The 20,762-nt window shown below is 45.5% G+C and overlaps 1 protein-coding gene across 5 annotated transcripts in view; it reads left to right on the top strand.

The window, feature by feature from the left end:
- Nucleotides 1-20,762, top strand: part of CDC27 (cell division cycle 27) — a 70,572-nt gene that overhangs the window by 11,622 nt on the left and 38,188 nt on the right. For all 5 annotated transcript variants that reach the window (XM_085876616.1, XM_085876618.1, XM_085876614.1 and 2 more), the window contains exons 3-11: nucleotides 9,192-9,267; nucleotides 9,513-9,660; nucleotides 9,929-10,054; nucleotides 10,143-10,240; nucleotides 12,145-12,272; nucleotides 14,092-14,306; nucleotides 14,436-14,547; nucleotides 14,927-15,039; nucleotides 20,091-20,199. In XM_085876616.1, coding sequence (XP_085732742.1) covers nucleotides 9,192-9,267; nucleotides 9,513-9,660; nucleotides 9,929-10,054; nucleotides 10,143-10,240; nucleotides 12,145-12,272; nucleotides 14,092-14,306; nucleotides 14,436-14,547; nucleotides 14,927-15,039; nucleotides 20,091-20,199 — 1,125 coding nt within the window. The remainder of the gene's footprint in view (nucleotides 1-9,191; nucleotides 9,268-9,512; nucleotides 9,661-9,928; nucleotides 10,055-10,142; nucleotides 10,241-12,144; nucleotides 12,273-14,091; nucleotides 14,307-14,435; nucleotides 14,548-14,926; nucleotides 15,040-20,090; nucleotides 20,200-20,762) is intronic.

Genomic DNA, 20,762 nt, shown 5'->3' with positions numbered 1-20,762 from the left:
TAGTCGCCTCTTATGGCACAGGGATATGGTACACCTATTTTAAGCGGGGTATACACCGGCCCAGTACACTGGTACTCATTTTGCCGACCTCGGAAGGATGACAGGCTGAGTCATCCCCCTGGTGTATTAATTCAGTGGCCCAACGGGGCTTGAACTCAGGACCTTTTGGATCCCAAGCCACTGCCCTAACCACTGTGCCAACACCAGGCTCATATATATATATATATATTTATTTATATATATATATATATATATATATATTTATATATATATATATATATATATATATATATATTTATTTATATATATATATATATATATATATATATATATATATATATATATATATATATATATATATATATGGCTGCTGAACCATGTGACCGATGACGTCGTCATTTTTTTTTTTTCTGTTGACCAATTTATCTCAAGATGACCCACAATAATTTTCATACGAATTAGATGTAGCATTCTACATATGCAATTATGACATCATAATAAAGGCAACTATGACATGCAAAAATCCTATTTTTTCCACATGTGGAGTACTTGCTACTTGCCAAGTTTCAAGTTTTTTTCCTTGGTGCGGTTTCGGAAATACAGAGGTCCAAAGTTTTTCCTTTTGAGATGACCTAATAAAACCAGTCTCGATGTCCGTCCGTACGTACGTCCCCATTTTTTTCTTCCGATTTTCTTGATATTTCGTATGTGGGTAGATGCCGATGAGGGATGCATGACGGTATGACCTTTGACCCGATTGAAGGTAAAGGTCAACGTCAAGGTCACTCCAAAGTTGCGAAATCGTCCATTTTCAAATTCTATCTCCTCTGCCATTTATGATCCGATCTTCGAAATTCCTTCGGATTCTGATAATATGGAACAATATCTAATTTTGGTCAGGCTGGTTTTTTGAAATTCCCGCAAGGCTCCCATTGGTCAATCCTTCCTGTTATGTCATTGAAAGGTTCTTTGCCACATTGTCGCAGTGACAGGCACCTCCCCTCATTCCATGCCCCTTGCTCGGATTTACATTATGCGGTCTACGAGTACACTTCGCCCTATTCTAAACACATTATGATTATGGGATACTAGCATCTCCTGCCGCATGGCACAACATCGACATCTTATGGCAACTAAATGAGATGAAATACAGATCCGTGGGACTCTTCTAAAAACGTGGCATATCGGCATTTTTACATTACACATGCTATCTGAAGTATTCGTACCCCCTTCCAACGTAACAATACTTCCAAGAACCTGCAGTTTTGCAGTACTTGGACAAGTTCTATATTGGGTGGTGTATGTAATAGCTGTCAAGCGAAGCTCCTGGGAAGTGAGTGTTGCATGTGAGAGGGTGCAGTGTAGGGGTGAAGAAGAGGCTGCCGATATGGCGATGCACTCTGCCGATGTCCCTCCGTGGCTGCATTCCGTTCCCAGTCCCTCCGTGGCTGCATTCAATGGTTATCAATAAAGCCTCAATCTTCTTAACCGTGACTCAACGTCATCTGATTACAGTGCATAAGGGTGGTGTATAAGACTGCTTCAGCCGCCATAACCTTCCGGATTTTTGTTTTTTTAAACGGTCTTTAAGATTTCATTAAAATTAAAGTACAGGATAATCTTGAACACTGCACAAGGTACATGTTCTCAGAACTCTCCAGTTAATGTATTTGATGCACTCCGTTCTTGTCTGTATATTTACAGCCCCAAAGGACATTGTGTTAATTAAATTCATCACACCAAAAGATTACCCATTCACAATGATTTAAGGCCCCCTCAAACATCCTACATTTTAATGGATGACCAGGGTTAAAGAAGTTTATGATCATACTCTCCTTTGTACTTGACATTTTACTAATATTCCATTCATGTGGAGAGATAGATTATATTTACATAAAGGGAATACCAAGCTTAACAAATATACCACATCCACCTCCAACTCCTTCCATTCAGATGAGGGTATAACTGGAGATCTGAAAATGCTTATGGCTTTTCAGCTGAGTTTCTTGCACACAAAGCACAAATTAACTTTTCATATTCAGGACCGTGGGCAACTAAGCTTTCTGCATTTCCCTGAACTACTGCTATCATGATTCCGTGAAGGGATCACAGGGCTGCCTGGAGTCTATCCCTCCACCTTTTCCTGCCTTAAATTGTTTTTTGTTAATCTCTGCAAAGGAAATGTCTTCCCAACCCACATGTTTATTGGCTGCAGAAGATGTAAAAAAAAAAATTTTCCCCAGTTTCCTTTTTGCCTGGGCTGCACGATTTACAACCTCTAATAAAAACAATCAACCCCGAATCATCATTGGCATATTTGCATCTTTGATTGCACTCTCAGTTTGGCATTCTTGATCCTTGGTTGCAGTCTGCGGTCTCACTAATTTGGTAGACATTGTAACTTGGACATAAGTTTTGATATTCTTACAAACTTGATTTAATGGATGCTTACTTAACCTTTCGCATTTTGAGAACAGCCACTGCATAAGACAGCTTCCCTACAATTTTGACTTGTTGGATCTGATCCGCTTTTTGACATTCTCAACAGCCTCAAGATGCCATGCTCTGCTCACCTCCACAACTAGTGTAGTACAAGTACATTTTACCACTGCTGCAGATTTCAGAGTTGTGCTCTCCATTGCATTTGCTACGGCGTTACACCCTCCAGGCTGGGGTGGAATGCTCAAACTTTTGGCACTTATAACACGTCAAAGGGGCAGGGATGTATTCACTTAAAGGGAACGCATCATGGCTAAGAAGCACTTTTTGGGAGAGGGGGAGTAGAATGGGTTTACTAAAGGTCAGCACCACAGCTGTGGTCTTGAGGTGTGGGGATGCATGGGGTTGATGGTCAGACAGAGGCTCAAGCTTGTCTGCCCCTTCCTCCATGTCTGACAACTCCACGAGAGGACATGCTTGCTTCTTTGCACTTCTTTTGGTGATTGAGTTGGTGTTGATGTTTGTAGCCACTGAAAACATTTTCTAATTCTCTCTTGAACTCGTCGTTCACTTGGCCTGTTGCTTTACTCATTCTAATCATCCCGTTATGTGAATTGTTCTTTAATTTGATCTTCAATTTAATTTATTTTGCCAAACTCCAGGGAGTTTTCTCCCAAGGAACTCATATGTGATCGCCATGCTCACTGTTTGCGCTGCTGCAGCCTTCGCGGTGATCCCGCAGCTGAACTTGTCCCGCTGCTTAATTATTTTTGTTGCTCTCAATGAAGTTACACTTTGCACACATTCTTTAATCTTTTCTTCACTCAATATAATTATCCAAACAGTAGAAAAAGCTAAGTTTAATGCTTTGGAAATTTCACATTTCCTTGTATAAATATGGAGGAGGGAGCAATATCATTGCTTAAAGTAAATCAGCTTAGTTATAACAATCGCTAATTTCTTCGAATTTCAGATTTCACTCTAGATTTCGCCACATATTTAGTCAACGACCTCCGATCCTCAAATCCGAAGACAGTTTATGATTATATACTATACTTTAATTCGTCTGTGAGAGTCCATTGTGGAAGATCGCATCATATTGTTATGGTTCTAGGAACTGTATGCATACAGACATACAGTTGTCCCGAAGTTAGTTATGCCATTAAGTATATGTGCAGATAGAACCCCTCCTTGTGTGTAGTGGGAAAGCAAAAGGGGTGCGTTGCGATGTTTTTTTAGTTGGATTAATAAATCTTTATGTCCCCTCCATCACAATCCACTGTCCACCTGCGTCTCTGGAGCCTCGTTGTTCCGAGGCAGAATCTTCACGTCCGCAGTTCCTTTTCGGCTTCCCCAAACGTTCCAATTCAATCTTGGTTGTACTGTTGTGGTGCTGGGTCTCAGTGGCGAGCACGACCGCTAGAGGGAGCAGTAGAGTCGGCTCCACCGAACACCCGGAATTTAGGTCATACCTTTCAGATAAATCCGAAAGGTCACGGGTCCCTTATCGGACCGAAGATCGCCAATAGGTCGACCACGTGGGGTAGGGTCAATTGCCAATTTCAATATACCTAACTACCCACGTCGTCAAACTACCGGATAAATTCACCCTCGGCAGGATCTGCACGATCCGGGCCGTTACCGAGCCAGATCCGAGTCGTACCCCGAGCGGAGAGCACCAGAACCCTGCCGGCCAATTGCACGATTACGGCAACAATGAGGCCTCCTAATTCCCATTCGCAGCGTGGCAAACCAATGATAGAAAGGACAAGGACGGGCTAGGACATTCAACAAGAGGGGATTTATTTACAATAATAATCGGGGAGGGAAGCACACAAAGAGCAGAGTTATCCGAATAAGAAATGTAATGTACAATGAGCAAAAGAAAGCACTTACACAATTCTACTTGAAGACGTGCCCACACAGAGACACACACCCCCCAAAAGAAATGATGGCCGCGGCCTTTATTGATACCGCCATCTCGGAGGAAAGGTGAGCTGGAGGTAAGGAGCTAGCTTGGACCTTCCCGCCTCGTGCGGCCCTTGACGATCCGGCTCGGCCGGACTCGAACCCACAACTCGAGGCCGCTGCAAGCCCCAGGTACGGAGGGTAGCGTCGGGCTCCAACACGCTCCTCTGGCACGCGACAAGACAGCGAGCGCCAGCAGACAAGTGATTCTTGGCGGGACCGACTCGCAGGCAGGCGATCCTCCGCGGGACAGGCTCAAGGGAGAAAGACCAGACCTCCTCGCGCATACCCGCTCTTCTCTTCACCCCCCCCCCCCGACGCAACTCGCCTCCAGATTGGCCGGTTGGTGTCAGGCGATTCGCTCGCAGTTTGTGATTCGTCCGGGGGGCATGGCGAGCATCCTTACGGCCCGTCCCCCCTGAGAGGCATTCCTCCTTCAGGCGACGTGCCTCCGCATTGGCCAGAACGCGGCGTACGTCGCTTGCGCTTTGCCCATTGGTTGAAGGCAACACGTCTTGCTCGACCCTGGAGCGGAGCCAATGCGTCGGTTGCCAATGGGACTCCGCCCACAGGCGCTCAGCACGTATGCGCATCAGAAAGGCCGATGATCGAAGGAAGCCAGGGAGGATGCCGTTGTTGTTGGTGGTGTAAAAATCCTAACTATAAAATAACCCATAGCGTACGTTCACTTAATTCCCATTAGACACAGGGGATGGATTCTAACTATACACATATACTTAACGAAATAACTGAGCTACAGGGACCTGAATGTTGAGTGCTCATGGCTGCCAGATTCGTAACAGTACCACCGTCCACCTTCCTCAAACACGCGTGGAGTGGGTGGGCTTTCCCGGCCTGGCCGAAATCCCGCCCAGAAATGGCGGGCCCCATGAAGACCCTGTCCAATCAGGGCGGACGGTGATGTCAGCTTCGCCAAGGCCCCTCCCCGACCTTGGGGATCTATAAATTATGACACCATCCTCAGGGTCGAGTGAGAGAGTCGGAGAGTTCATTGTTGGTCGAGTGAGAGAGTTTGGTGGGTTCGTTGGCTGGTTGCAAAGAAAGAAGGAAGGTCGTTGGTTGAGTTGGTCCCTTGGTTGTTGGTTGAAGAAGGAAGGTCGTGATCACGGAGTGCCTGCCCACGTTTCGCCTCGGCGGCCCGTCTGTTGTGTTGGTCCGAGTACACCCGACCTTGACCGGGTCTCTCGTTGTATCCTGTCTGCTGCCCTGTTCTACCTTGGACTCTGCGCCCTCCACCCGGGCTCCTTCGCAGACACGGTCTCCACACGTGCGGCTGTGGGCTGTACTGCACGACCTGTCAGGTGCCGCACCACGGAGCATCCCTTCTCTCGGAATGTTTAGGTACCTAAAGAACTGCGACCTCAGCTCCCTCCGTGGCTGCAAAAGTCCTTTGCCATTCAACTGGGTTTATTTTGTCTGAGTGTGTGGCACCTGTCCATGAAGTAAAAACTGTATAAGTTATTTGATCATTGTAAATCTTGCCTGTATTATTTTCACGACAAGTCTGCTCTGTGTCCTCTTTTGTAAGTTGCTGTAAAATTGTTGCACTATATCTCTCTCTCTCTTCTGTCCCCTGCACAACACACCAATAAACCTGTTCCTGTACCACATGTTTTTCCTCGCTTGGTGTAAATAAATTATTGTGGAAATGTTCCCAGTTCGTTTTTGTCTTTTCCTTCATTGGTCCAGCATGGTTCGGATCTAAGTTTTTAGCCGGGTCTTTATCCCCGATAATCTGTTCATTCTCGCCGGTAGGTCCTTGGCAGTTCCGCTCGGCTGCATCCGATCCGGAGTTGGTAGTTGGTACTCTACCGTAGTTGGGAGAGTGATCCTGTTCGGGAAAGGCGTACCGAGGGCGTGGTTCCCCGGTAGTCAAAACCGCGTGGTTAATTAGGTAACTTGGTTCTAGACAAGAAGACCCTACGCTACGTGCTTGAGGTATTGGCGTCCACGGTCGGGTAAGCGACCTGCCGCGTCACGGAATTATCCGTGAGCAACGGCCTACAATTCCGGGAGTCTGGTGGGAGACGACGTAACTTCCCCTACCTAGTGGTCGTTCTCGCCACCGGACCCCGGCCCGCAACAATATAATGCAGAAAATCGCTCCAAGCTCATAATTTGAAAACTATAGCACCAACAAAACAATGCAAACAGCAATTCATAGTTATGATGATATGAGGCATTCAATGATACGAGTGAAGAAAGTGCAAAAAATACATTTTGAGCACTTTATCGTCCAGAAACCATTGCAGCCTATTCCAAGGCAAGGTATTTTTGAGTATCCAAGGCAAGACATAAATACCCCTGTGAGGTGACTGTGGGCTCACCAAGATGGCGCCTTCTTTTTTTGATGATGAGCAACCCCGAGATTATCTTCAGAAGGGGTGTTTAAATTTACGCAAATACCCAGGTTCCATTCGTGCATTCCCTTGGAGGTCCCTTAGTATGCGTGCTAAGTTTCCGGCTGCTAGGTTTCATGGTTTTGGAGTTATGGAAGAGACTGGCACACACACACACACACACACACACACACACACACACACACACACACACACACACACACACACACACACACACACACACACACACACACACACACACACACACACACACACACACACACACACACACACACACACACACACACACACATATATACACACACACACACACACACACCGATACACTGACACCTGGGCTCTTATATTAATATAGATGTATCTAACAAGTAAAACAAGTGAAAATGTTATCCCAAAGCAGGCTCTTTCACTTGATCTTTGATTAAATAACTTTCCTCAAAGGTAACCATAAAACAAACTCGAGTCGGCATTGCACTGCCTCCAAATGTATACATAAAATCACAGACCTCGAGTACTACTGCTACACATCTGCAAGAAGATTGCAGATGTGTTTTTGGAAAATACAGCAACATCAAGTACTGTATATCAATTCCACCAGAGCCTGTGAAATACTCCTACATGCTTACTATAGTACCGAATGGCCCAGCACAACCAAATTCAGGATCTCAGGAGACAATATTGTCTCCTCGTGGAATCTCTCCTCCCCCAATCTCCCTTTTCGGCACACTCCACTTAGCCCTCTCTTCTCTTTCAAGAATAATTAAACGTTATTGACCGGTTTCCTGTTCAGGATGGAATGTCTGTGATTTATGTGTGGCTCCTATCTATACATCGAGGTTGAGCTAATCCAATCATGATAAGAGGCCTACACCTTGAGGTCTTGTGGGCATGCCACAACCACAAAGAATATGATCTCCTTGCAGATCACAGCCATTAACAATATTCTCCTTTACATCACCCCATTCCCCCCACAACTTCATCTGCAGCTATCACTTTCCCCTAACCCCACTTTGTTAGTCCCCCACCGTCCCCTCGCAAATTTTTACTTGCTATAAGCCCCCCTTCCTCCTCTCCCGACCTCCCTCTCCTGTTCAAGGACGGACAATGGTCGTAGAGGCCCACCAAGCCAGGGTGAGTGAATGAAGGATTGCATTGCCAAGCAAGGTAAGAGACCGCTCCCCTCTGAAGGTAGCCCCCTCCACTACCCCACCCCCTGGAGCTACCTGATCCCCATCCCCACTGCCCATCCTTCACAATACCCATACGCAAGCAAAGAAGGCTGCGGTGTACATCCAACTTGGATAACACCGACATGCTTGTACCCTCACAGCCAGACCAGCCCCCATCCTCACCATCCAACAAACTTGCAAGATTGCCAAGTGGCAAAGTAACTGGCATAGCATACACCTCCATCAGGTATGTTAAATGCTCCAAACACAGACACCTTGAAACGTGCCCCACAGAGGAATACAGGTATACCGCTGATTCTATTGATGCCCCTGGGCCACCAATTCCCTTCTGTCATTGACATGTGGGTCTTCCTCCCCATGGGATGTTGTGTGGGCAGGGGGTGAGGGGGAGGGGGTAGGTGCTTTTGGTTTTCCGCATCCCCCTCTGATCCCGCAGGAGAACCGCATCTCTGGAATATGTGAGACAACTAATGACACGTCCAGCAAGGTAAGGTTGCCTTGGGAACAGTCTAATGAAGACTTTGATCCAAATAAATGACCCAGGTAAGCATATGTCCCTCATCATTAGCTTCCCCAGTGAAATCTACCAATACCCCTGTGGTAAGAGCTTACAGCATCTGCATAGCATTCACCTCCATTTTGCTGATGAGCACATGCATGATCAACTAACCCACCTGTGTACTGTGTACACCAACAAGATGCATGGCCTGCTCTGCCATGTCCCTAAATGCACACAACTGGGCCACGGTCCTCAGGCCACCCAATTCCAGCACCACTGCACGTCATACCATGCTTCCTTCAGAACTGCTAGTTGGTTGGCACAGCATGAGAGACATAGGCACCCTTTGAAGAGAAATCAACATAGATAAGGTCAGTCACATTCCTCTGGGAATGAAAAGCCCATGTTGGGCAAAGTTTGGACGGAGGAAGAGACACAAAAGCTCATCGCACGAGTACAGGAACTGGAAGAGGCAAAAGGAATGAATGAGGATCATTTAAACAAATCCTAAATCTGACTCTTGAGGTGCAATTCCTTTGAGCTTTCAATATCCTCTTGTATTCCAAACCATCACAACATTCCAGTTACTGTTGGATTAATTGATAGTTGCATCTGCTAATGTGATGCCATTTATTGCCCCCAAAAATGTGCAGGTTGTTTGTTTCTTGTGATTGTGGTATTTCATATCTTAATGTGAATGTATGATCTTCTTAGGCTGCAATATGGCACGCATTGAACCATTACGCGTACCGGGATGCTGTGTTTCTGGCGGAGAGGCTCTATGCAGAAGGTACCCCAGCATTCAGCAACCGTCAGTATTATTAGCTAGCAATACCCAAACAAAGTCATTGCACTCCTCTCATGTTCACCTTGACCCTGTTTTTAATCCTCGTTTAAATGCTACTGTCTTTTGTTTTTCCTACATATATCTCTGTTTCCTTTTCTCGTCGTCCATGCCTATCATCTTTCCTTTCCTTAACAGCATTATTTCGCTCACCTTTTCAATCTCCTCTATTGTCTCTTACCCATCTGCAGTTGTGACGGATGATGTCCTTTTCCTTCTGGCTACCTGCTACTTTCGCTCAAGCAAGCCATACAGGGCCTACAACCTCCTAAAGGCGCATAGCTGGACTAGCGCGCAGTGCCGCTTCCTCTTGGCCAAGTGCTGCCTGGAGATGGGCAAGTGCGTGCTTCCCTGTCTGTGCTTTGTATTGCTTGAATCTTGGCTTTCCTGGGAAAGGGTTGTGAAAGAGCATTATTGAATCGAAGTCTTAGCCTTCAAGGGCAAGATTTGTTTAGGGTCGTGTTGTTTTTACAGGCAGGAATTGCAAATGCGTACTGCACCACTTGATGCCTTGCAGGAGGCCATGCATGTTTCTGGAATAAGCATTTGCATTGCTGAAGTTAAACGTTCCTGGACTGAGACATCTTGCCGCTGCTCTTGTGCACAGATTGTCCGAGGCGGAGCAGGTGGTTGCTGGCGGAATCCTGGGAAGGATTCGAACGACGGATGAGATTGTTGCCGATTTTGGTGACGCTGCTTGCTTTTCTTTGGCAATGCTGGGTCAGATATATTGGTAAGAGAGTCACTGATTGCACAAAACTTATGATTGCGCATAAGTGTCACTGCCATGTGCATATTTTGAACATCCCCTTGTGTTGTAGCAAAACTGACAGGGGAGCGAAAGGAGCGGAGTGCTTCCAGAAAAGCCTCACTTTGAACCCATTTCTATGGACTTCATTTGAGTCGCTTTGTGAAAACGGTAAACTGAACTCGTTCTTCCATTATCACGACCAACAAGTTATATAAATAGTTATCAGTGAAATTGCTGAACCTGTTGTGTAATATTTCTCAGGTTTTTGTTGTGCGTGCGTTAGCTAATTGCATGAACAGGAGATGATAGGAACCCGACTCCTATTATCTACGGATATTTCTCGTATATCCTTCATTCTCGTTGTTCTGATTTGCATTCAGGAACAGAACAATTATGGTTAACCATGTCGAAATTGCTAAATGCTGAAAATAATGTTTGAATCACACATTTCACACAAGAAATGGCAGGTTAAAGGTGCCCATCAAGTAGAACCGAGTCAATGTAAACACACACAGTGTACACACAAAAAGCCTCTGTTAACATTCATGTGTCATTTTGAAAGTCCCAGATTGGATGTAAGCTCCTTGAACTGTAGGTTGATAGGATCTGTTTTTGCACCCTCCTTGAAGATCGAAGTGATGTTTGCTGACTTCCAAGCCGATGGGAAGCGGCCAAAGGAGGACAGACTGAACGGGGTAGATAAAGGGGAAGTAAGCAATGGCAGAGCAGGATTTGAGAGCGTGCACTGATGTCATGAGGGCCCGTTGCTGAAGCACAGTCAAGGCTGAACCGGACTTTCTCTACCTTCTCTGGTGAGCAGGATACAAAATCGAGTGTACAGTGGGTACGATGTGGGTAAGATGGGGACAGCGGGTTTGAGTACATGAAATTTGGAGGCAAACTCAGAGTTTGCACATTCTGTCCTATTTTGGGCAAAATCAACACCAAACACCATTTGAAGTGATGCAGGGGGTGGACATGGAGTATATATCGGTAACAAACTTGAAAAGGTTCCACCATAACGTGGAGAAAGAAGACTGCTTGGAGAGTTCAGCCTTGAGATTTGCAAGACGGTGTTTTCTGGTTTGTTTCAGGGTGGACACACACATGTTGCGAGCCTTAAGGAATGAACTAAAGTTACCTTCAGCCAGGTTAGCCTTCAATTTTGAGAGGGCAAGCTGCTTGACCACAACTGCCCCAATCACAGAATTCATTGTAACAGGGCCTCGAGGATGGATAGGATAGCTGCAGGTGGGAGGGGATAAACTGGTGCATGAGAGAAAGTAGGCTTTTGTGAAAGTATTCTCAGGTGGAATCAATATCATGTTCTCTGGAGATAGTCGCCCTATCCTTTTGTGAGAAGGCAGGTTGCAATCCCTGCCAGTTGTCCTGTGCGAACAGCCATATTCCACCACATTGAGGTTTCTCTCTAACAATAGCCAGAGGTATTTGGGCTTTGACAAGAAAGTGGTCAGAAGAGCCAAGAGGGGCGGAGGAGGAACATGTGAGACTGGATTGAAAGTTAGTCATTCTAAGGTCCAGGAAGGATGGAAACAGCAGTTGCTGAAATCTGAATTGGGAAGTTACAGATTGGGTTAGACCCACAGGGTCACAAAACTCATTTTCTGCACTGCCATGGCTGGTTGTTGCAGAGCTAACACCCAGTCAGCTGGCCTGGTGACAACTGAAATAGTCACAGATGAGGAAAAGAGAGTCGGGATCGATGGTTGAAGGTTTATCCATATTCAAGGAAATGGCTGGATGTATATATCGTCGTTACCGTTGTAGTCGTTATCATGGAGGCCTAGTTTCTCGATGTAAATATACGTGGCACAGCACCGCTCCCAGTGGGATCGGATATTACAAGTCACACTAAAAGATGCCAATTCTGGGAGAATGGACGAGTTTTTCATGAGTTTCTAATGATGTTAGTTTATATGAAGTGCTGTGTTCATAGCAGGAAGTGCTGTACTTGTGTTCATTTGCCCTTGTAGATTACTTTGCAGCTATTTGTCTTTGATAAGTTTCTTATAAAAATGTGTTTTTGCATTTTACTTTCGTTTTTTTTTCAGGTCAAAATCCTGACCCAGAGCAACTCTTCAGGTTATCTGCCACCCAGAATTTGAACTTTTGCCAATCGAACCACCCACTCATGTGTGGAACAGCATCTAATGCTGCAGACACCACCCAAGAAACAATTGTAAGTACGAATTTGTGATTCAATTGGCATTGAAGTTTGGGAAGTGCCTCGTATGCAAGGCCATCAGTGTTGTCAATAACCTGAAGATAATCGTGTTCATGACAACTGGATTCTTATTCGAACCAAGACATTCAGTTTATTTGGAACACAAAGCGCATGAGGCATTAACTACAGGATCTTTATTAGCCTTGCCTGTTCCTTAAAGGAGAGTAAAGGTGTGCGTGCGTGCGTGCGTGGCTCGCGTGCGTGTGTTATGCGCGCGTGTTTTTGTTCGTTCGTTCAGTCCCACGTTGGGGTACAGTGCGAACTAATGGGAAACAAAGTGTAAAATAATTTTATAAAAAGCTTCGCTGTGTATGACGTCATTGACTTTAATTGAATACTTTTATTCTGCTATTTTGATGCCCATTTCAGTTCTGTTTCAGCTTATAACACTGTCATGATTGTCTCCATGCATGGTATGTCATCCAATGTGTAGTCATTAAAAAAACAACAACCTGGTGTTCAGTCATTTTCTAAAATGTGCCACTGCGTATGATGCCATTGACGTTAATCGAATACTTCTATTCTGCTCCGTGGTGTAAAATAATTTTATTTGTAGGAATCCAGAGGGAGGTGGGCAGAGAGAGGGGAAGGAGTGGGGCAGGAGTCCAGAGAGAGGGGAAGGGTTGGCAGAAGGAGGGAGGGTAAGAGGTGTGGTGAGAGTTCAGAGGGAGTGAGAGTGGAACAGGTGGAGTGGGAGTGGAAGAGGTAGGGTGAGTGTCCAAATTGAGGGGTTTGGTGGGAGGAGGGAGGACGTAGGAGATGGGGTGGGGAAGGGGTGTTGGGAAGGAGTGGGGTGGGAGGAGGCAGGAGTAGGGTTGGGATCAGGGAGGGGAGGGGAAGGGTTGAGATGAGGGACCCAGTGTTTCCTGGCAACGCTGGGTATCTTTGCTAGTCTACCATATAAAACACAGTGTGTGTTTGTGTGATGTCTGTCCCCCTTCAAAAGGACGGTTTTACAGGCCAATCCTTTAGCACGACTGTGTGTTCACTACGATCTATTTTTTCAGGATTAAAAAAAAACTCGAAAAACATTTTCCATTAAAGAGTAATTGCATCTCTTATTTTGGAAATGTCGACGGTGACTTGCAGCCGGACCTCAATGGCGGTGCACAGAGGCGTTTAAAAAAAATAACAATAAATACAAAGCACAGGGAGGTGAAATTCGCTGCACGTGATTGTGTAACGTGCGCAGAGTAAAATGTACGATGTCTAATTAAGAAGATATAAGTATGCCTGACGCTAGGCCGAGGCTTCAGGCTTTGGCACGCTCATGAGGCTGTACCCTCAAAATGAAAGGTCCCAGAAGATAAAGAAAATAGGGTAACATTTGTATGTGTAGTGTTTTTAAATAATGCTTTTTCTTGCTACAAAACATCATATCTTCCAATATTCCAAATAAAATAAATCCAACCCTTCATTTTTAAGGGTTTTACACTCGTGTAATGTAATTTTATTGTCCAGACTCTTGGAATGGTACAATGACTGAGGATAACTTTATTTTTCATAATGTGTTCTTCTAAGCTTTGTGCTGTTTTCCCCAAGTAGCAGTAAACCAGCAATCTGCTATATAACACGCTCACCATGCGTCCTTGTTGTGAACAGTACGGAATGTGGAAACTATCTGGGAGGGGGATGGTGGGGGGTGTTGGATTAAGACAATGAACTCAATCAAAGGGTAATGGAACGTTCCCATGAAATTGAGAGCAAAATATTTTGATGTTCTTCTGACCTGCAGTTTCATCTTGGTAATATAGATGCCATATTGGTCTTGTAGGAACTTAATCGGATAAATCTTGAAGCTTCATCAATCGCAAAGCATCCGCTCCACACTCCAGCCACATCTGCCTCCGTCATCGATACCACTCTGTCCTCGGCCGAATCCATCACGCTACTCACGGGCTCCACCTTCTCATCCCGACCTGTCCGAACTCGACCCCGTTCCGGCCGTAGCCTTTTGGGCGGATCCTCTCTCAGTCCACTCACCCCCAGGTAAAGAGAAACACTCAGTAGCTCTACCCTTGCGGTTAACCAACTGCAGCATCGGTGAAAACTCAATAATGGTGTCACTGCAATCTATGAGTCATGGTAGTTTCCATACCTGCAATGTTTTTTCCCCAGCTTTGGAGTGCTGCCATTGGATACACCAAGTCCTGGAGAACAGTCTGGACTTCCTGGTCTGTCGACTGGCTCGTCCGTCCTGGACTCCAATTTGGTGCCAAACCCCAAGAAGGTATGGTCGGCAAATATGAAGCTCAAGATGTGAAGGATAATGATGAATAATATAAGACGAGCTTAAACTTTTGTTGTAAACTTCACCACAAGAGATTAATATCCTCCCGTGATTGTTGGCTGCAGCAGTGCGCAGTGCACTGTAAATTTGAGACATTTGCCATGATTGCGAATGGAATTTTTTTTCATTTTTATTTTAATAAGCACGTGATGTTTTATCTCCTGCACTGGGTGATCGACTCTTGTGGCAGAAATAGTATCCATTCCTTATTTCAGGTTACTGGTAACAGCGTAGTGGAATAGTTGTTATGGAGGCAAATGCTGGTTTCCCTTGAACAAGTCATCTTACGTGTGCCCACTTGTTATCGGATTGCCTCCAGGCTCTGGGTCGATTGAACACCGGTGGCATGAAACCCATATTTGGCCAGTCAGGGAATGGGCGGGAGGGCCTGAGCCCATTGTCTGAGAGTCAAAGCTCAACACCGCAAAGCAGGTGTGATCTCTTGATTATAAGTTTTTTTATTTAATTACAAAAATTATTGCTTTGATTTCCTTCTGTCACATTTTTATCGTAGTATTTGTCAGGCGGTATATGATGCAGTGTGATGTTAACACTTATACCTCTGATTTGATACTGACTAGATTAATTGTTTGTTATATATGACCGTGGAAGGTTTGTTGAGCCGTGATGCCTGTGCGATAGGTGGAGTGAAGTACAAAGGGGACAAGTTTTGTTGATGTTAGACTTTAACCTGTGTGAAGGATCGTTGGGGTTTGAGAGATTTCCGGTTACTTCCGGACGGAGAATCATCTAGTTCTAGAAAAGTGTGAGTAGTTTGGCGTGGGAGGGACTTTTGTGAATGAATATATATATATATATATATATATATATATATATATATATATATATATATATATATATATATATATATATATATATATATATTGTTACGGCTGTGGAAATTCGCAATACACCATAAAGGGTCCTTAGATCAGTTATGACGCTAAGTTTATGTGCAGATAGTTCCCCACCGTTGTTTAAAGGGAATTCGTGTGATTCATCGGGCTGCGACTCTGAGATAGCCGTTTTTCTGTTCTATCCTTATTTTGGACCGTCCGAAGACTTCAAACGAAGGCCCCGTGAAAGGCCTACAACGTCGCGCGAGTTTTCCCACCTTTTTTGCGGCGCCGGGGCTGATGGGAGAGGCTGCGAGAGCTCGCTGGCAATTGGTGGATACAGGGTGTGAGGCGGCCGTGAGGAGGGAACGCCCCTTTTCGAGGAGTTTTTCAAAAGGGCTAGAGGAGAGGCGGAGCCAAAAAGGGGGTGGAGCGAAGGGGCGGAGCCCCGCGCTATATAGGGCGGACCGTGCGCGGGCTCGCTCTCTCTTGGTGGACGTCGTGTTTGAGCTCTCCTCTCTCCTGCCTCGATCATCGCGTTGGATTCTTCCTCTGTCCTGCCTGGGACGTCGTGTTTGGACTCGTCTTGCACTGGATCGTCGAAGTGGGCTCTAGATCGTCGAAGGCTCGTCTCTCCCTCTGGGCGCCAAGTCGTGAGGGTTGCGAGCAGTGGTCCCGGGTCGAGGCGCGCACAAGAGGAGAGTGCCGGAGAGGGCTCGCCGACCGTCGCCCCTCGAGGGGGCAGGTAACCAGCATGGTCTCGCGGGCCTATTCGGTCACCCACGGCCCACGACCATAAAGGTTTACGAACCCCGTCTAGCCCCTTGCCTATGAGGGGGTCTTTCCTTTTGTTTTGTATGACTGCTGTGGCGCCGTGTCCCTGTAAGTAGACCTGCCTAAGTGACTGTGCATGTACATTATTGCTCGTATTCAGAGGTAACGCTTTTCTTGTGTATTGCATGATTCCTTGCTTGTGTTGTGTGTGCAACATGTGCTTTGTAATAAATGTCCTTGTGTGAAATGTATCCCGTTCGTCGTCTTTTTCCCCATTCAAAGTGCCATCTTGAATCGCGGAATAAATTAGTAGTGGGTTCTGAACACCCGGGTAAAGAAGAGAATCTGATCCGTCGAGGTCGGCGATAACACCGCTCGGTTATCACTGAAGCACGGAGCGGACCGCTTGAGCGGTTCGTGTCCTGGGCCGACCTGCGGCGAGGTACGATCGCCCGGTCGACTACTCGCGCTGGTACTTAGGTCGGTCGAATTCGGCGAGCAACCCTATCCTGCGCGGGTGGGCAATTGGCACGATCATGGTGAGGTTAAACCTCCACCCGTGACTGGCTCCTGGCGGTAGTTCCAGGAGGGTCACGACTGAATTGTCCGTACGGTGGGCGACGCGGTTGCGATTGGAGTTACGTGGCCGAACGCACGTCGGGCGGGCCAGAATTCATAACAATATATATATATATATATATATATATATATATATATATATATATATATATATATATATATATATATATATATATATATATATATTAGCCTGGTGTTGGCGCAGTGGTTCGGGCAGCGGCTTGGGATCCAAAAGGTCCTGAGTTCAAGCCCCGTTGGGCCACTGAATTAATACACCAGGGGGTTGACTCAGCCTGTCATCCTTCCGAGGTCGGCGAAATGAGTACCAGTGTACTGGGCCGGTGTATACCCCAGTTAAAATAGGTATACCATATCCCTGTGTCGTAAGAGGCGACCAGGGTTGCGTCAGGAAGGGCATCCGGCATGAAACATGTGCCAAATCACGATGCGGATCATACGGATGATCCGCTGTGGCGACCCCGAACGGGAGCAGCCGAAAGAAGAAGAAGATATATATATATATATATATATATATATATATATATATATATATATATATATATATATATATATATATATATATACATATATATATATATATACATATATATATATATATATATATTGTTGCGGATCCGGGGGTGGGTGGTTCTCACCTGAGTCTTGTTAGCCAAACGTTAGATTTGGCGCCACCCTCACCACCGCCGTCTCCGGGGTTATAACGCCGGCTGGCTCGGCGCAGGCCTTGGGTCACGCGTCTTCAGTCGCGATACCAACGTACCCCTGGACCTTACCAGTTGGGAAAATAGACCACGGTTACAGACTAGTTTTCTCAGATGCTGAGCGTTTTCTGCCAGTCTGTAACCATTTTGGTTTTATATACCAATCGAGCGAATTGTTTCTCAGCGCGGCACAAATTGACTCAAAGCGGCAACTTCATACGAATCAGCCAGATTTATTGGGGAACATCGGGGAACACAACACAAGCAAAATATTTAAGACAATGTTTTAATTAATCTAGAACCCGTTTTTAACTCGGGAGATACGGATTACGGGTTTTGAAGGGGTCCCTACCGAGGTAAGCCTTTAACGACATGCAGACAAGACATAGACAGCATGCAGACAAGACAGAGTACTTGGTGATGTTTCATGGACAAGAGGAAAGTGTCAAAAGCACAAATGTCACTCGTAACAAGCCGATGTCCACGGATTCGAGCCCCAAGCTCGAGCACGCCGCGTGGCAAGATGGCGCTCGTCTTCCTTTGTCGCACCGTCCACGCACGCGGCCTCCACGTGTTCAGACCCCGCGAGGTCGACTGCACCAGACCGTCAGGTCGATGATGGGTTTCAGCTGGTTTCTCACAAGGTCCAGCATACAAGTCCAGGCCTGGCCTGTTCACCAGGCCTCCTTCACGAAGCAGATCGCAGACAGACACAGCCGTCCCCTACACAGCAGATCACGACTCCCACCAGTCGTTTCTCATCCAGCTGAGGGCACAGACCTCATGTATTCCTTTCCCTGCCTTCCCTTCGGCCCTGGCTCGCTTCTCCAGGCCACAGAAGGCAGACCCGGCGCGCCCAGGTTCAGTTTCTCTGTCTCTGCAGAATCACCACTGCCTTTTCTTTTTCTGCTCGCCTCGAAGCCCCAGCACGCCTCAAAACCGACTGCAGTGTTTGTACTTCTCCAGTTTCACTTCCTATTTTTGGCCACTCCCCCACTCAGCGCTGGGTGGGGACTATTGTCCAGAGAGAGGAAGATGAAGAAGCTCTCGGTACACCACCACTGCACAAACAAATAACAGCCTGTGACACCTCCCGACACACATGTAACGTCAAATTACTGAACAACCTGGCTAAACATGCATTTAATGGGGGATCTGGGCGAATCCTATATTTAGTAGCATACGAAGGGCCATTTCCGCAACAATATATATGTAAATGGTTAGTGGAGAAGTAGGCGAGTCAGTTAAAAGTTGCTTTGTTGTTGACAGTGCCGTGTTGGAATAATTATTTATTTATCCGTGTGCAGCCTGTAGCTGCTTTGCTGTATATATTCCTGGGGGTGTGGCTGTGCCGTTGATGCAACGCCCCCTGTTACAAATAAGCTGGTACTCGTTTTGCCACTTTGGAAGGATGACAGGCTGAGTCAACCTTCCTGGTGTTAATTCATCGGCCAGCAGGGGCTTGAACTCAAAATCCTAAGATCTTTACACAGACAACTTAGCCATTAAGCCAACAGCTTGATGTAATTTTATGTTTGAGTTCAGGTCTGCATGTCAAAATAATGAGTTACTGCTTTTGCTTTGAATTTTGGAATAAACTCATGTTTGGAGTTCACCTGCCTGCTGCTTTTGGACCGATTGAGGAAAGAACCTTCAGGTTTTTGGCACTTTCTTTCTTTCATTTTATATTTATTTCATTTCTTTCAATTTTTGTGTCTTGATCTCAGAATGATGTTCATCTGTTATCCATTATCACCTCCACCACCACCTCTGTGTATGTGTGTCTGTGAGCAGGAAATCCCAAACAGTTATGGACGCATTCTGACGAAATTATGTGGACATGTTGGGTGTGTGACGATGATAAATTCCTTCGAATATCCGGATCTGGATAGGAGAATTTAAAAATTTTTTAAAGTGATTCTTCACCAGCAAGAGAGTGGGCCAAAAATGATATATAGCATGATATTTCAAAAAGTTGTGGACAGGTTATGACAAAACTTGGCGGATGAGTTGGTTATGTGACAATAACAAAACGATTAGATTTTTGGTTCAGGTCTGGATGCATATCCGGCCTATCACTGGGATACAAAACGTAAACTGTTCAGCCTGGTTGAGGTATGCGCCCTCCCGAATCCCGGTCGAGCTACCTCTGTTAAACCACCGACTCTATCCCGCTTCAAGGGGAACTTGATGAATGACTTTGGGGGAATAATGTCAAAAGTTACAGATCTTGAGAAAGTCAAATTAAAATGACTTCTTTTTTCTGAAAAGCATAATTTTAATTTTTGTTTTCTGTTATGATAAAAAGGTCAAATTAATTGTGGACAAGACTTGAATGAATGACCCCTCCTCCAACCACCCCCTGCCTTTTCTTATCAGCATGGAGATCTGAAGTGCACTTGTTGAACTTTGTTAATTATAAAATTATTGGTGAACAGTTTGCTTTCCAGCCATTCAGATTAAATGAACGTAAAATAACCGGAGAAAGAATGCAACAAACTCGGTGACTCGGCTTTGCCTAATATTTCCCAACTTTGTGTTGCTCAGTTGTCTTAACTCTTTCCTTTCGTAGCACGACCCAGGTGCTGATCCCGACCAGTGGTGTGCCCCCAAACACGTTAACCAACGCTCCGCCCAGGCGGAGCACGCGCCTCTTCATCAGTGCGAGCTCAACAGCCAAGGTGTGCGGACGAGCAGCCACTTTACATTACAGAGGACTTGTAATTACTAAATAATGCTCAGAGTTCATGGTACTTTGCTTTTTCATGAAATGTTTTAAGATGGTGGGGTGGGGAAAGGGGGTGGTGATGGTTAAGCAAATGCCTTTTAATACAGATATAATGTTTCAATAATAACAGGCAATGAAAAGTTTGTTTTCATATCTTCTTGAAGTTGCTTGTATTGTAAATATATGATGAGCGGTAAAATTAAAATGTCCGTGCAAGGAATGGACGTTGTTCACCCACAGCAATGCAACGTGTTCGGTAGACAATGTTGGACCTCACAATTTGTTCATGCTGCAGATTGTGACGTTTTTGGCCACACCAAATGAGCTTTTCCCACCAAAACGTTTGCTTCCTGGAAATGAGCAAATTAACCCTGTCTTTCTTTTATAATCGGCAACATTATAAAATCTGGTTCTGAGATGAACTGATCTCCCTGTAGTTCAGTAGATCAATTGTATAATGAGGTTGTTTTGGTTTTTTTCTTTTGTTGAAAAACAGCATTGATTCCTATCCAGACT

The sequence above is a fragment of the Eptatretus burgeri genome, chromosome 4, assembly GCF_056783735.1.
Source record: "Eptatretus burgeri isolate ZD-2024b chromosome 4, Ebu_testis_v1, whole genome shotgun sequence".
Classification (NCBI taxonomy): Eukaryota; Metazoa; Chordata; class Myxini; order Myxiniformes; family Myxinidae; genus Eptatretus; species Eptatretus burgeri.
The sequence above is the reverse complement of the archived record's forward strand: the minus strand, read 5'-3'. Positions and strand labels throughout refer to the sequence as shown.